Source organism: Bison bison, unplaced genomic scaffold, assembly GCF_000754665.1.
Source record: "Bison bison bison isolate TAMUID 2011002044 unplaced genomic scaffold, Bison_UMD1.0 scf7180017864181, whole genome shotgun sequence".
NCBI classification, from domain to species: Eukaryota; Metazoa; Chordata; class Mammalia; order Artiodactyla; family Bovidae; genus Bison; species Bison bison.
In genome coordinates, this window is record NW_011494753.1 from 8181109 (window position 1) to 8196582 (window position 15474).

The 15474-nt window shown below is 48.1% G+C and overlaps 2 protein-coding genes across 3 annotated transcripts in view; both read left to right on the plus strand.

Moving 5' to 3' along the window:
* The window catches only part of PTPN9 (protein tyrosine phosphatase, non-receptor type 9), a 71004-nt gene extending 64489 nt beyond the window's left edge, over positions 1-6515 (plus strand). For both annotated transcript variants that reach the window (XM_010843320.1, XM_010843321.1), the window contains exons 10-13: positions 1205-1283; positions 3039-3189; positions 3609-3816; positions 4627-6515. In XM_010843320.1, the coding sequence (XP_010841622.1) occupies positions 1205-1283; positions 3039-3189; positions 3609-3816; positions 4627-4841 (653 nt within the window). In that variant the 3' untranslated portion in view covers positions 4842-6515. The remainder of the gene's footprint in view (positions 1-1204; positions 1284-3038; positions 3190-3608; positions 3817-4626) is intronic.
* An 8163-nt stretch (positions 6516-14678) lies between these two features.
* The window catches only part of SIN3A (SIN3 transcription regulator family member A), a 66746-nt gene continuing 65950 nt past the window's right edge, over positions 14679-15474 (plus strand). The window contains exon 1 of the mRNA XM_010843322.1: positions 14679-14768. The gene's annotated coding sequence lies outside the window, so the exon portion shown is untranslated. The remainder of the gene's footprint in view (positions 14769-15474) is intronic.

Sequence of the window (15474 nt, forward strand, 5' to 3'; positions counted from 1 at the left end):
GGGGGTGGGGGGGGGGGAAACTGGATGAAGACAGTCAGAGGTACAAATTCAGTATAGGCTGAATAAGTACTGGGGATGCAATGTGCAGTGTGATAAATGTAATTAACACTGCTGTGTGTTATACCTCAAAGTTAAAATAAAACCTGAGTCCTCATGATGAGGAAAAAAGTGGGTTTTTTTTTTTCTTTTTAAATTTTGTATCTATGTGAAATGATGGGTGTTCACTAAACTTTCTGTGGTAATCATGTCATGATATACTTAAGTCAAATCGTTATGCTTCCTATACCTTAAACTTACACAGTGCTGCAGGCTGACTATATCTCAAAAAAACTAGAAGGGGGAATAAAAAATGGGTAGAAAGTCAGTGGCAGTAGAGGTGAAACAGAGAGCATGAAAAAAGTCAGAAGTGAGCATGTGTGTCTATATTGTGATGAAGCAAAACTGGCAGAGGTATCCAGAAGAGACTGGAAGAGAAATTCCTATTGAGAAAAGTAAACCAAAATGATATTATAGGAACTTAGAAAAAAAATGATGTAGTCCTTGTGACAGTGAATTTTGGTAGGAAGACAAAAAGATAAAAATCAAAAAATTCCAAAGGCAAAAATAATCTAGGACTTGGTGGCTACTTCTGGGAGATGAAAGAAATGAGTGAGTCAGAGTTGGAATTTCCAACTTTTTGAAATGGAATGATTTAAGAATGCAGTACTGTTAACAGAGTTGAGAAAGTATAGAGAGAAGACTAACTTTGAAGGACACTGGATTGCAGACATCCAGGGTCTGAGGATATCGGGTGATGGCACATGGGAGGGGAATGGTTAGGTAGGCAGCTGGTGATTATAAGGCTTAGACGGGGTGAAAACAGCTGGAGACATGTACACAGGTGACACTGTCAGGCTGGATGTGGTAGCTGAGGCCCTGACGATGAGGCTATAAGAGGCTATAAAACAGTGCTTCTTAAGTGGTAGCCTACCTACAGCTTTACCTGGGAATTTTGTTCAAATGCAGAGTGTGCATTTCTGACACTCTCCCGTATGATGCTGGTGCTTCTTGCCCAAGCCCCTCCCTGAATAGCAGGGATGTAGTCAAAAAGGCAGGGAGCCAGCATATGTGCTTTGGAGTTAGTATCTAGGAAAAAACAGAAGAGCCTGAGGAGGAAAGAAGTGCTTGCCAGGGTTATGTTCCTTGTTTTGTTCTTACATTGTAGGCCCTTTGGAGAATACCTACCGAGATTTCTGGCTTATGGTATGGGAGCAAAAAGTCTTGGTGATTGTCATGACCACCCGGTGAGTTCATCCCTTTCTTACCGATTGCCCTTCTTTTCTACCCACCCCCCAACCCCCAAGCATGGGTGATTATAGAGGGGAGTTTAGCTCTTAGAAACAGGGAGGGTTAGGAAAGCAAAGAGTTTGAGCTTTTCCTTAGCTGACCCAGGGTTAACAGAGCCAGGGTATGGTGGAAGTTGGTAGATCTAACGTGTCAGAGCTGTAATCCTTGGCTCTGGTGACGTTGTGTGAGGTATAGCCTATCCTTAGGTCCTGGCCTTAACTACTTACTAGAGGAAGCACTGGGAAACACATGGGGCAGGCCACTTCCAGCCTCCTTCCTGCTTATAAAGGTCAGCTGTCTTCCTGGCTTCTGAATTACCAGTTCCCCATAGTTCTCCCTGGGAGAAGGTGACGGCACCCCACTCCAGTACTCCTGCCTGGAAAATCCCATGGACGGAGGAGCCTGGTGGGCTGCAGTCCATGGGGTCGCGAAGAGTCGGACATGACTGAGTGACTTCCCTTTCACTTTTCACTTTCATGCATTGAAGAAGGAAATGGCAACCCACTCCAGTGTTCTTGCCTGGAGAATCCCAGGGACAGGGGAGCCTGGTGGGCTGCCGTCTATGGGGTCTCACAGGGTCAGACACGACTGAAGTGACTTAGCAGCAGCATAGTTCTCCCTTTCCCTGCTACTTTGGACCAGTTTTCTTCTGGTTCATATTTGCACCTGCTGCTGCTGCTGCTAAGTCGCTTCAGTCGTGTCCGACTCTGTGCGACCCCATAGACAGCAGCCCACCAGGTTCCCCGTCCCTGGGATTCTCCAGGCAAGAACACTGGAGTGGGTTGCCATTTCCTTCTCCAAAGCACGAAAGTGAAAGGTGAAAGGGAAGTCGCTCAGTCGTGTCTGACTCTTCTCGACCCCATGGACTGCAGCCTACCAGGCTCCTCCGTCCATGGGATTTTCCAGGCAAGAGTACGGGAGTGGGGTGCCATCGCCTTTTCCATGGTTGCACCTAGAGGTGAACTTACCAAAAGGACATGTAACACGTAATAGGTCTGCAGGAAGCTCTTGATGAAAGGAATAGTTTTGAAATTTTGTTGTACATATCTGCCAAAATTCAGGAACTACTATTTCATTAGTATCATTATTATTATGATTATTATAACCCATTTTGGATGAGGAGAAAAAAATTCATGAGAATGTTTGCTTAGATCCCTTCCTCATGGCATTGTTACAAGCCGCCTTTGACTTGGAGAGGAGGTAGTGGAGGAAGTGCCCCCCTGGCGTACTTTGGAGCCACTGAAGAGTAGTGAGGGCTGACTTGAGGCCTTTACATAAACCTTCTGTGGCATTCCAGGAACCATGCCTTTCCCAGTCCTCTGTCCACCAAGGGCTCTCACTGGGGAACAGAATGCACAGTAGCTGAGGTACAGGGCAGGGTTCAGTCTGGCCCACCATATTTTCTCTACTGTCTTTCTTTGTCCACCCAGTATTTATGCCAGGTATGTGCGGAGTACCAAGAGGTATCAGGAAAGGGACCAAATGGATGTAACTGGTGCTCAGTAAATGTTTGCTTAATGGGTACATGCGGAAAATTTAGCTGTTGTCTAGAAGGAAGGTTTTCTTTTTCTGCCAAAAAGCAAGGGGATAAATAGACAGAAGCAGTGCAAGAGATGACATTTCTGCCTAGGGGTACAGCAGGTTCATGGGCAAGCAAGGTTACTGCTGTGGAGAAGAAGGATGGAGGCTTATTTTTCTCTCTGTGTCTTCAGCTTTGAGGAGGGCGGCAGGAGAAAGTGTGGCCAATACTGGCCTTTAGAAAAAGACTCTCGGATCCGATTTGGCTTCCTCACCGTGACCAATCTAGGCGTGGAGAATATGACCCATTATAAGAAAACAACCCTAGAAATTCACAACATAGAGGTAAATTTTATTTTCTCACTGTCTTAAAACTGGGAGAAAATGTTTACTATAAAGAAAATCTCCAAAGGGAATAGGCAGTATTCCAGAGAGCTTAGAAGTGGCTTCCATTCTTCTGGAAGCAGGATTAGGATATTCAGCTCAGAACCAAAATAGCCATATTGTCTCAACACGTAGTGGCTTTACTTAGGGATGAAGCTTTCTATAACGTATGAAGTCTGGATCGTTTAACATAGGAATTCTGCCCTCTCCAGACAGTTAATCTTCCCTTTGGGTTTGCAGAGAAGCAGTTGTGGAGAAAGTTGAGAGTGTTACAACCTTGATGGAGGGAACTCCAGAGGGCTGAGAATCTGGAAAAGCCAAAGGTAGTCAGGGGCACAGAGCAATGACCTCATTAACTTTTGCTTCTTTTTCCATCCAAGGAACGGCAGAAACGTCAGGTGACCCACTTTCAGTTCCTGAGCTGGCCAGATTATGGTGTCCCTTCCTCGGCAGCCTCCCTCATTGATTTCTTGAGAGCCGTCAGGAACCAGCAGAGGTTGGCCGTCAGCAGCATGGGAGCACGCACCAAAGGGCAGTGCCCTGAGCCGCCCATTGTGGTCCACTGCAGTGCGGGCATCGGCCGGACAGGTACTGCACTGGGTGCAGCTCTTGGAGCGTCCAAAGGTGCTAAGGTGGGGGAGGAATAACAGAGCTCTTAGTCGCCAGAACGTGAGTCTTTGATCCGCTGGTGGTGAATTGCCATGAAAACAATTCCTCTTTAATGTCCTCTTAGTATTCCTAGTGCTAGGTGTACTGGCCAGAATGTACAGTTCATGAGCCAGGTCCTCTAGGGGTTGATGCGTTATACAGCCTATCAACATGATTATCTTCTGATCCCATCACAGTCACTGGGTGTCCCAGAGAGCTGATCTGGGCTGTTGCTCTCTTCCCATCCCTCTGCCCAGGGAGGTCCCCACCCTGGGCCGTGCTCTCCATTCTGGAACCAGTTAGCAGCTTTTGCCTTAAGGGGATGAAGATTGCAGGGACTGCTGGCCTTCTAGCTCAGAGGTTCCTTTGGGGGAAAGTCAGGAGGAATAGGTTTGTGTTAGGTCTCTGTGGAGAAGTTGTAGTCTGAAAATTGGGGCCCAGGTATGGAAGCAGGGCAGGTATGGGAGTGCTGTCATTCTCTGTGTCTGGGATTGAAGTAGAAGTCCTGCTTCCCACCTACTGATCCTATTACCCTCAGATGCCCTGGGAGACAAGAGGCCTTCTCATTTCTCTGGCCTTCTGCACTCCCTGAGACTCCTCCTGAGTCTTCTCAGGCCTAAGGCCAACTGGCCACCTGCCATGAGGCACCTTGCCATTGAATTCATTCATCCAGTCCTGCCTGGGTCATTTGGTAGAGGGAGGAAAAGAGGAGAGGTAGATCAGGTGTGACCACTTCCTTCCTTCCTTCAGGTACCTTCTGCTCACTGGACATCTGCCTGGCACAGCTGGAGGAGCTTGGCACCCTTAATGTGTTCCAGACAGTGTCCCGCATGAGGACCCAGAGGGCCTTCAGCATCCAGACCCCTGAGCAGTACTATTTCTGCTACAAGGCAATCCTGGAGTTTGCAGAGAGGGAGGGCATGGTGCCCCCCAGCCACAACCTCCTGGCCATGGAGGGTCAGTAACTGTCCCACGAGCCTCCTGTCTGCTGGCCAGCCATCCTTAAACTACCCTGGACACTGCTGAGCCTGTAGGTTGCCATCAGTTACGCTGAAGCCATGGACCAACCTCTTTCTTGTGTCTCCCGGCGCACGCGTGCACGCAAGGCAGCCTTTCCCTTTGGCTAGATAGATGTGGTGAAATTGCCTCTGGAAAGGGCCAGCAGCAATGTGTTCTTAATTCCTAGCACCTGCTATCGAACTGTGCCTTATTAAAACCAAATTGTGGCTATCGATATTTGCCAGGGGCCCCGAGGTAAGTGGGGAAGGAACCTCCCTCCCCCTTTCCCAATGCCATTCTCCTTCTCAAGATCTGTTTCCATTCCTTCCATTCCTTCCCTTTGCTAGGATTTGGTGGGGAGGTTTGGTGAGCATCCACCTCCTTCCCAGAGAGCTTGACCAAGTTACATATTCTAGAGAACGTCCCGAGTGCCAAGCACGTTTATACCTAGGGCGTGTATTCCAGTCTTTTCTGTCATTCTGTGTGTGTGCGTGTGTGTATGTGCACTTATGTGTATGAGTCCATATGTACGTGTGTATATAATATATATTGTATGTGATAATATGGTCGTATTCTATAAATACATATACACAGAGATACTCCTTTGTAGAAGTTCCTGGGGCTTCTTGTTGCAGTTCAGGACTCCTTGCTTCTTGGTTCTACTGTTTATCCTGGACTAGCTGGGGTTGGGGGATCATGTCTCCTGTTGTCAGACCACAGAGTGGTAGAAGAGGAGGACACACACATCCACTCTCCGTGCTCCTGCCACAGGCCCTCATCCTTACATAATGACTTCTCTCTCTCCAGGATGCTGCCTGTTGGAACCAGGAATACTGGTTTGTGGTGACACTGGTTTAATTCAGCATGGATTGCCCTTATCTAATGAGTTTTCTCTGTTTACTTTGCCAATTTTGGGAGTAGACCTCCACTGTGATTCCAGACTGTCTGTCCCCTCTCCCTCTTCCTCAGGGATGGGGATCTGGGCAGAGATGAATTCACTGAGCAGCGAGAGCCAAAAGCAATCGGTACGAAGTCTTAGAAGGAAAGAGAGGGAGCCCAGGTGTGAGAGAAAGGAAACTCCATACTCTGAGGCTCCCTCCCTGAAAGATTGAGCTGGGGCCCCTTTCTCTCTTGCTGGAAGGTTCTTTTTCTTATGCAACTTGGCCCTGTCTACTCAGATGCCCATCTCTTCCCTGCCTACTAGCCTCCCAGACCCTGGAGCTCAGGCTTGGTGGGTTCTGTGTCAATAAAAAGCTTAACCCCTGTCTGGGTGAAACAGTTCCCTACACTCACCGTTTTCCCCCCTATTCACCCTACCTGTCTCTGTCTGCTCCCGGCCTACCAAGCCCATTATGCCAGGGATGGGGCCAAGAATCCCCAGCATTCCACGTTCCCAAGAAAACCCCAGGAGCCCCTAAAATTTTTTCCCCATCACAGATGAGGTTGGCAGCTGATCAGACCTCAATAATTTTATACTGTAATAAGCTCTTTGAATGTATATATTCTTATTTTTACAATCTTTTCATTTTGTATTTAACGTCAATGGACTGAGTCAGATTCAGAAAATAATTGTAATGTTCATATTCAATATCTTACAGCGATACAGTTTTGTATTTACATATAAATATACCGACGTGATCAAATCCTTTTAGCTTCATCAATTTAGTAGCAGTCTGGGGCTGGGAAGGTGAGGAGGGGCTCCAAGAGCTGGTCTGGGAGGGATGGGGAGGCAGGGAGCAACCCAAGACTTAGAGCCTTTCAGTTCTGAGAGCTGTCCACCTTGCCCCAGGCCATGGCCCAGCTCTGGGCAGACAAGGGGAACCAGTACCAGTTGACCGCTTGCCAAGTTCCAGTTTCCATGCTTGGTGCTTCCCCCACTCCCATACTTCATTTAAACCTCACAACAGTCCAGTGAGATGTTATTCCCCCTCCCTTCTGTTTCTGTGTTGATGAGGAAGGTAAAGTCCCAGGGGTTACAGAGAGTGTCACAGTGAAGCTAAGGCTTATTAGCAGGTCCAGCTCTAGAACTGCAGCTCTAGTTGGTTCGCTCACAAAGCCTTTGACCTCTTTACAGCATGTTTTGTGTTTGGAAATTAGTTTTAAAATGTTCTTTTCAAAGTATGGACAGTTCTTAGGTTCCAGCTAGTTGATTTTGAGCCCCATGATGTATGTAGAAGACTAGAAGGGTTTCTGACAGAGCTGGTAACTGATTCTCCCAGATGGGACCTCCTGTTATAGGTCCTCAAGTCTGCAGCATACCAGAGGGGTCATTCTCTCAGGGATACCCCATACATGTGGATATACTGGTACCTCTGTGGGAAGATCTTGAGTCATTTGCATCTCTCTCTTAGAGCAGAACCAGAAGCATTGTCCACATAGGACCACTCCCCATGCTGTGTAGTTACTTTCTGTCGGCCAGTGATACCTGCCCAGTTGGAGCCATTCTGGCCTGGGGTGTTCTTAATAAGAGTGACAGCAGCAGGCGTTTACTGGTTAACCCTGTTCCAGGTACTTTTCAAAGTGCTTTCTAGATATTATTTCATGCACCCTCAAACCAAACTTTTGAGGTTGGTATTGACAGAAGAGAAAAACTGAGGCACAGGAAAATTAATCTGCCACAGCAAGAACTCAGACCTTTACGGTTCCATCTCCTGATTTTCCAACAAAATTTCCTTGAGTTTTTACCTTAATCAAGAGCTGAATTATATAATAAAAATTAAGCCAAACCTTTCTTTGGATGCAGGCAAGCATAATAGGTAAAGAGAGAAATGTGAAATCTGGGAAATTAGTGGTTGGGGTTTGGTGAAATATGTAGGAAACAGAATTAATGATAAAAGATTTGGAGGAGGTAGCTTTGAACTGTCACTTCTTTGAAGAGACTGTAGCCCAATAACTGTGTAAACTCAGAAGTTATGCTTGAGTTCCTCATTGCACATCTAAGGATTGGTGAGGTTATCACTTGCGAGAGCTCCATAAAAATGCAGTTTCCTGGGTCCTACCCAATAGGTGGTTGAGTGAGTGGCAGGATGAGCAAGCTTGTTGAACTACTGTTCATGCCCCTGACATAAATCTGAGAGAAAAGGATCAATGGCTTTCCCCTGCTATAGTCTACTTGTAGCCCTTTACCCGTGAGATAATACTCAGTGTGAGCCTACCTGTGTTAGGTGTGAAGGTGAACTCTCTGTCGTGTCCGACTCTTTGCGACCCCATGGACTGTAGCCTACCAGGCTTCTCCATCCATGGGATTCTCCAGGCAAGAATACTGGAGTGGGTTACCATTTCCTTCTCCAGGGGATCTTCCCAACCCAGGGATTGAACCTGGGTCTCCCACATTGGAGGCAGATGCTTTAACCTCTGAGCCACCGGGGAAGCGTTAGATGTACAAGGAGGTAAAGAAAGGGGAAGACACGGGAAGAGCCCTGAATCTGTCCAGAAGTCAAGGCTGTCACATAGGAGATTTGGTGAAGAAAGCCAGAGAACCCACAATCAAATGCTGGATTGCACAGTTGAGAAAATACGATGAAGAAAGTGTTGACAGGAGAGACAGTATTGTACAGAACTCAGGCTTTTGCTAGGATGAGGATTCCTGAGGTGAAGGGTACCCCAGCGTCCTCAGCATAGAAGGTTCTTCTCTGTCGTGTGCAGCTAAATGGCAGAATGTGACTGGTTCTTATGAGACTGGGCTATTTAGCATCATACCTTGAGGAAGATGGGGCTCCTGCCTTATGATCTTCCCATCTCTAGAGAACCAGACACATACGGAAACTCTCACAAGTCAGACCACTGCAGGGAGGTGGGGCAGGAAGTATGGCCAGGTAGAAAAGTCTTCCTAGAGTAACTGAGCTCTTCGGTAGTTCTGAGGTCTCACCACTCAACTCAAGGCAGGTCCTAGCTTTTATGAAAAAAGGTGCTGTATTAATTGATCCTACTATAGGCCCTCCAACACTAAGGGTCTAGTTCTTTACTGGACAGTGCAAAATACCTATAGAGGAACCATCAGACCCTTCTCTGGTTGGGTCAGCTGCCTCTTGGAATCCCCAGTTTTAGTTTATTTTCAAAGTCTCCTCTTTCAAGGTGCATCCACCTCCCTATAATCCCTCAGTTCCCTATCCAAGGGTGCCAACCCATAGACCTTTAAGGCTTTTGTGTTATTACATGTGGGACAGACTGGGTGACTCAGAGCAGAGCTACCAGAGCTCCCAACCAAGGTCTTCGGTTTGTTTCCATTCTTGGTTACTACCAAGACTACTATCCACACACAATCATTAACTTACCAAGGACAGGAGCTAAAAGATCCACCAGTTTGGGAATCAGATTTAGTCTTGGGAGATACCCACTCTACAGTTACCATCACACAGACAGTTGTGAATATCGAGTGTTTTAAGACTGCACTGCTTTTAACTGACCACAGAGAAAACAGCTCCACAAATAGAAATCTAGCACTCTCAGAAACCTGTTGCAGTGTTCAGCCTTCTTTTCCCTCTCACCATAGCTTTCATAAAATCTGTTTTAGCTAAGTCTGGTGTTCTGCAGTCTTAAATACTCTCAGTTTTTTTTCTGGCTAAACCCAACATGGACAAAGCTAACTAAACCAGAAACCTAGAGTGTGTTGGATGGAATGGGGAGCCATTGATCCCTTCTCAACAACTCAGGGTAATAATATGCTCCTCCTAACATGGTAATATGTTCCTGATAGTTTGGGGGACTAAGATGAAGGTGAAAATAGGAAAGCAAGACAGTGAGTTGTGTAGAGAAAGTAGTAAAAAAAGACACAGCACGCTCTTCCCCACTAGGCTCACTTCTACCCTTCCCCTCACATCAGAACCTGGTTCTTTTCTAAGCTAATGTATCAATAGTTGTCTTAGCCTCGTGACTAATCCACCTGAGTCCAGCTCACCCATTTCATCCTGTGAAGTCTGTTTTACCTCCTTGACCTTTAATGATACCTGTTCTGTGGCCAGCAATGAGTGGACTACAGAGTAGGATGTTCAGAGCTAGTCTGGAGATAGCAACTGGTGACTTAGTTTAGATAGAAGCTAGGAGCCTTGGAAGTGGGTGAGAACAAAGAACAATGAGGAGGGCAAGAAGAGAGGCGAGACCCTTGGGAGCCACTGATATTTAGGGGAGGATGGGGAAAGAAGCCTGGGAAAGATTCTGATTACTAGGCAGAAGTAACCAAGGACAAGACCAGGCTGTGTTCGCACACACGGGTGAGAGATGGGGAGTGGCTGGGATGAATGACCAGGATTCAGAAATGGAACTTCACTAGTGATCCTGAGGCAGGAGGTGACAAGGAGGAGACATGAGTGGGAAGTGAAGGAATAGTGCTTGGGCTCCACTTCAACCAAAGCAAGGACCAATTTTTACATATTAGACCTCTGAGTAAGATTTCATTCAAACAAAGGAAACTGCTACCTTAAAAAAAAATCATCAAGAGCAAATACCCAAAAGCAAACAGTTTGAAAGCATAAAGCAGAGTAAACTGAACATATTGTTACATCTTTTTTCTAGATTTGGGCTGAAGTGACCTAGAGGGGTAAACAATGCCAAGTGAGAGCAAGACATTTCAAGGTACTGAATAGCCATCTTAAAACCCAGTTTAAAAATTCCAAGCTTTCAAAGTCACCTAGAAACCAAAACATGGCATTGTTCAGTCGCTAAATCATGTCCGACTTTTGCGACCCCATGAGCTGCAGCACATCAGGCTCCCCTGTCCTTCACTATCTCCCTAAGTTTGCTCAAACTCATGTCCATTGAGTCAGGGATGCTCAAAATATGGCATATGTACAACCATATAAGCTATCTTGGCTGCCATAGAAATGTGGTTTCTAATTTATACATTGGAATTTTGGGGTCCTTTAAGCCTGTCCTGGTCTCCTCTCAAACTGGAACACCAGGGACTTTGAATGGCCAGGAAGAGGGAGTGTTGACAAAATAAAGGAAAAAAGGATCTGACAACCTTTGAGTGCTAGGCATACTTTATTTTTAATCTCACAATAACCCACTGCAGTAGGTATTCTTAGTTTGGTGGTGTTTAGTTGCTAAGTCGTGTTGGACTCATTGTGACTCAATGGACTGTAGCCTGCCAGGCTCCTCCGTCCATGGGATTTCCCGGGCAAGAACACTCAAGTGGGTTGCTGTTTCCTTTTCCAGGGGGATCTTCCCAACCCAGGAAGGGACGGAACCCGAGTCTCCTGCATTGCAGGTGGATTCTTTACCACTGAACAATCAGGGAAGCCCTATTCTTAGTTTACAGATAAGGAAATTGAAAAGATTAATGCCTTGCTAAAGACAGTACTAGAATGACTTAGCTACTAGACTTAGCTAGGAAGTAGCTAAACTGGAATTCTGACCAATACCTTAAGCTTTTCCCTTTAAACCTATCAGACGCTTTGGGTTGGGCGTGGGAAGCAAGCCTTAGACGCCCCTCACCTGGATATTCCCAAACTGCCAGTGGTCTTTAGCTGGCAGAAATTGTGTCAGCAGGGCCCTAGCACTGACATCTTTTTGGCAGAGCTACTAAAGTGCAGACCCTAAATATCTCTCAATCACCACCTACCATAAGCACCCTAAAAACTGTGATTGAGGGTGTGTGTGTGTGATCCCTAGGAGGCAGGGTGTCAGAAAATGTGACAGTTTTGAGTCTATGTGTTGTGAGTTGAGGATGCATGTATGTGATTTGGAGACAAATTGCTTCTTTGGAGAAATTTTTTTTGAAAAGGGCCAGAAATCATTTCAAACTGGCACAAGCTGCTCTTGGAGTCCGGAAGGGAAGGAGTATGGGACAAGAGGGGAGGCTGTTTTTCTCAGAAGTCCCAACTTGAATCACGGGTCCTAGTATGTCTAGAAACAGCACGTGGTGGAATGGACAAAGCTCAGGCAGACTCGGTTTGGCAGCTTGGTTTGGGCAAGTCATTCTAGTACTGTGAGCCTCCAGTTTGCTCAACTACAAACATAATTCAACACAAAAGAGGACTCCTGGGAATCAGAACCTGGCTTCCCCCTTGACTTCTCCAAGGCCTTCACACAGATTCATTCACTCTTTTGTTCTCACTGATAATCAGAGTAGGGGTGAGGTGGGGGTGGATGCAACTGTTAGTGAAGCTGGAGGGCCAGTGTCTCCAAATCAAACTTACTAATTTCCCAGAGTCTGGGAGTGGCTGTGTTCTACAGGGATCAATGTACCGAGCCAGAAACAATCACAGGACCTCTTTCAAGGGGCCCCCTTGCCTGATTGCTGGGGACACTGGGGGCTCAGGGGTGCATTAGAGTTACTGTCCTTGAGGAACTCAGTCTAGGGGGTATTCAAGAGGGGATTCCCACCAGGGTGGTACACTTAGGAGGGTAAGGAGTTATCAGTGAAGTCTGGTTCTCTGAGCAGGAGTAACTGTCCTAGTTTGCAAATGCTCCATAAGTAACCTCATTTACCGTATACCCACTGTAGTCGAGGCTTACAGTCAGATGCTTGGGCCTTTGGCCTCCACAGAAGTTCCAAACCTCACTAGGTGTATTAAAACACGTTTTTATCATCACATGTGATCTGCATAACGGTATGGACTGCTCTGTGAACTTCTTGTACGGGACAGGAGGGTGAACCACAGGAAATAAGAAGACCAAGTGGAAACCATGGGGCTCAACTTCCAGATGAATGTTCTTTCTGCTCTATTACTCTCCCTCATCTTACATTCACACAGTATCTGTTATGGTTTCATTTAGGGCAGAGCATCTTGGGAAATAAAGCCCAAATCTGAGATAGGGCTCCAAACACCATGAGATCTCTGTTCTGATATAGAAAAACTTGGTCTTCAGTCTAAGGGTCCCCCAGGCTGAGAATGTACTCCAGCCTCCATGGCCCTGCCAGATGCTGGGCCTCTCCCACTGAATACACAATCTTCACCTCCTGGTTTTTCCTTCTTTACTCCCTTTCCTTCAGTAATTCCAACCAAGCTGCCACCCAGATTCTAGTCCCTATACCTGAGATGACCTACTTCCCTTCCCAAATCAGTGTTTCTTCCCACCTGCTCTCCTTAGTAGCAAACTTCCCTCCCCATTAGAGTCCCCCCACCCCCATGAACTCTGAGGGAGGGAAGGGTCCTTACAGACTATCTTTCTACTCCAATTTTTCACCCACCCCTATTTTTGCAGAAGAAAAACAGGCCCAGAGGGAGAAAGGGACTTGCCTAAGGATATACTGCTAAATCACTGGCCTTGCTACCCAGATGGCTGAAGCACTAGCCTTAAGCTCTTGTACCTCTTTGCACACCAGCCACTGCCAACTTTCCCTCCATAACCCACAATGATCAGTCACCCAGTCCTCTTGAGGCTTTCTCAAACACATCTCCCCATTTTTATTCCTGCTTACCCATTGCCACTGCCCTAGTCAGGTCTTCCTTGTATTTCACCTGAATTGTTGGGACAGCCTAACTGGCAGCAGGCTACCCTATTCTGCCACAGGATTTAAAGGCCCTTCGCATTCTGACACCCCACCTTATCCACACTAGCTTCCTTTACTGAATATCTCAACTGGTCTTTCTTGCTCATTCACTGTGTAACCTGGCCCCAGGGTCAGCTCTGTTGAGCACAGGCATGTGGCATAGCCTCACCATCCCCCCCCGCCCCCTCCCCCCCGGCCACACACACACACACACACACATTACAAATGATCCAGGGAAGCATCTGAGTCAGAATTTTGATTTTAGGGCTGCTGAAAGTAGGAAGGGTTTCTGGATTGGGGGACCAGGAGAGAGATAAGAAACATCTTGGCTCCCTCCACTCCCTCCCACCAGAATATGTACCTCTGTAGTCTTCAACCCGGTCATTACAAGCCTTTCTGCCTCACCTTGCTGCTTGTAGGCACCCTTCTTTCAACCCACCCTCAGAATTCATCCAGCTGCTGGGATGTTGAGCATCTTAAATGGTAGTTCTGGGCCTGTGGTCCTGTGACCCAGCATGCTGCTTGTACATTCTGCTATACAAGTCTAAGAATTTTAACAAGGTAGAAAAGTCTTCTGCTCTTTGACTCCATCTTTCCAACTCTGGTTTTCGTTACTATAGCCACACTTGCAGAAGCTTTTAATACGGCTTTGCATTTATCATTTTGTGTGTTTTGCTGAAAATGAGTTAGTTGCCCCTCCGTTTCTGCCTGAGTGCCACCTCCTCCATGAAGGCTTCACCCAGTTTTCCTCAGCTAGAAGAATCTCCCTGCTCTGAGCCTCTGGAGGCGTCTCTACATACATTTCCAAATTGCCTTAGCTCTTTCTGTATCCTCTCTTCAGCTAGGTCTGAAGCCCTACGAGGGCACAGAGTGAGCATCTCATTCAGTTTCTGTAATGGCAAAAAGCAGCAGGTGCGGTATGAATGTGTCTGCCTCACCCCTGTAGGTGCTCAGGCAAGTGCCTGTTACCCCGAAGGCAGGACTTCCCGCGTACACAGCTCAGTTTTTAGGCAGGCGCCGGACACGGTTAGGTTACACAGCCAGGGGAGTCGGGACATTCCAGTCAGTCGCTAGGGTATCCTCACCCGCCCCCTCTGCCCAGTTCCAAATGGGGTGTGTGTAAGAAGGATGTGGGGGCCGGGTAGCCCCAATAGCTCCTCCTCCAGGTTCACCCAGCGGATCTTCGAGTCCCAGGAGGTCTCCTTCCAGTCCAAGGGCCTCAAGTAACTCCAAGCGGCGGTGCGGTAGAGAAGGGGCCCTCTGCCATGGTTGCGCCTCCCACTCAGAGCTAGTTTAATTAATTTATTTCTATTTTTTGGAGGGAGGGGGCGTTCAATGAAGGGGAAGAGGTGGAGCAAGGGGAGGAGGCGGGCCCAGGATGACTGACGCGAGCACCAGGGAGCCAATGGCCCGTGGGGGGCGTTCCCCCCCATTCAGGACTCCTCGCCTGGCTCGGAAGGTATGTTAAACAGCTGCTTTTAATTTGGTCTCCCCAATCTCGGGCGTTTGGGGGGCTTGTTTGCCGGCCGGTCCCTTTGACCAGTCAGCCATGGTGCAGGCGCCGCGGGCCCTGGGACGGAGCTAGGGGAGGCTTGGAGTCCGGCGGCCGAGGGAGGCGAGGGGCAGGCCAGGAAGGAGAGCTCTTGGCGCCGCCCGCTCGCCAGTGTGTGTTTCCAAGCCGGGCCAGATCCGCGGGGAGGGGGTCGGCCCGACCCGGGGTCGCCAGTGTGCCGGCCGTGCTGCCTAGTTTATTTCACCGAGCGGTCGGTTTCGGTAGGTTTCGGCGGCGGGCTGGGTAAGGGGCCGGCAGGAGGAGATCCCTCGCGCTCCTGGAATGCCTTAAAAAATTATTGTAAAGAAGAAAAAAGGGGAGATTCCGTACACCGACTGGAACCGGGCCCGAGCTGCGGCGCGCGGGCTCGGCAGGGGGCGGCGGCCTGAGCTCAGCCGGCCGGGCCCACCAAACCGCCCGGAGTTGGTCGAGAGCTGGAGTTAGCGAGCGAGCCCAGGCCCGCAGCTTTCCCCGCTAACCACGCTGGGCGAGGGCGGCAGCCGCCCAAGGGTTTTGTTTCTGTCCGCAAACTTGTCGGAGGGGGCGGTGGGCGCGCTCAGAAGAGGCGCGGGCTCCTGGGCCCGCGGTTGTTATGGACTCTGGGGGCGGGGGC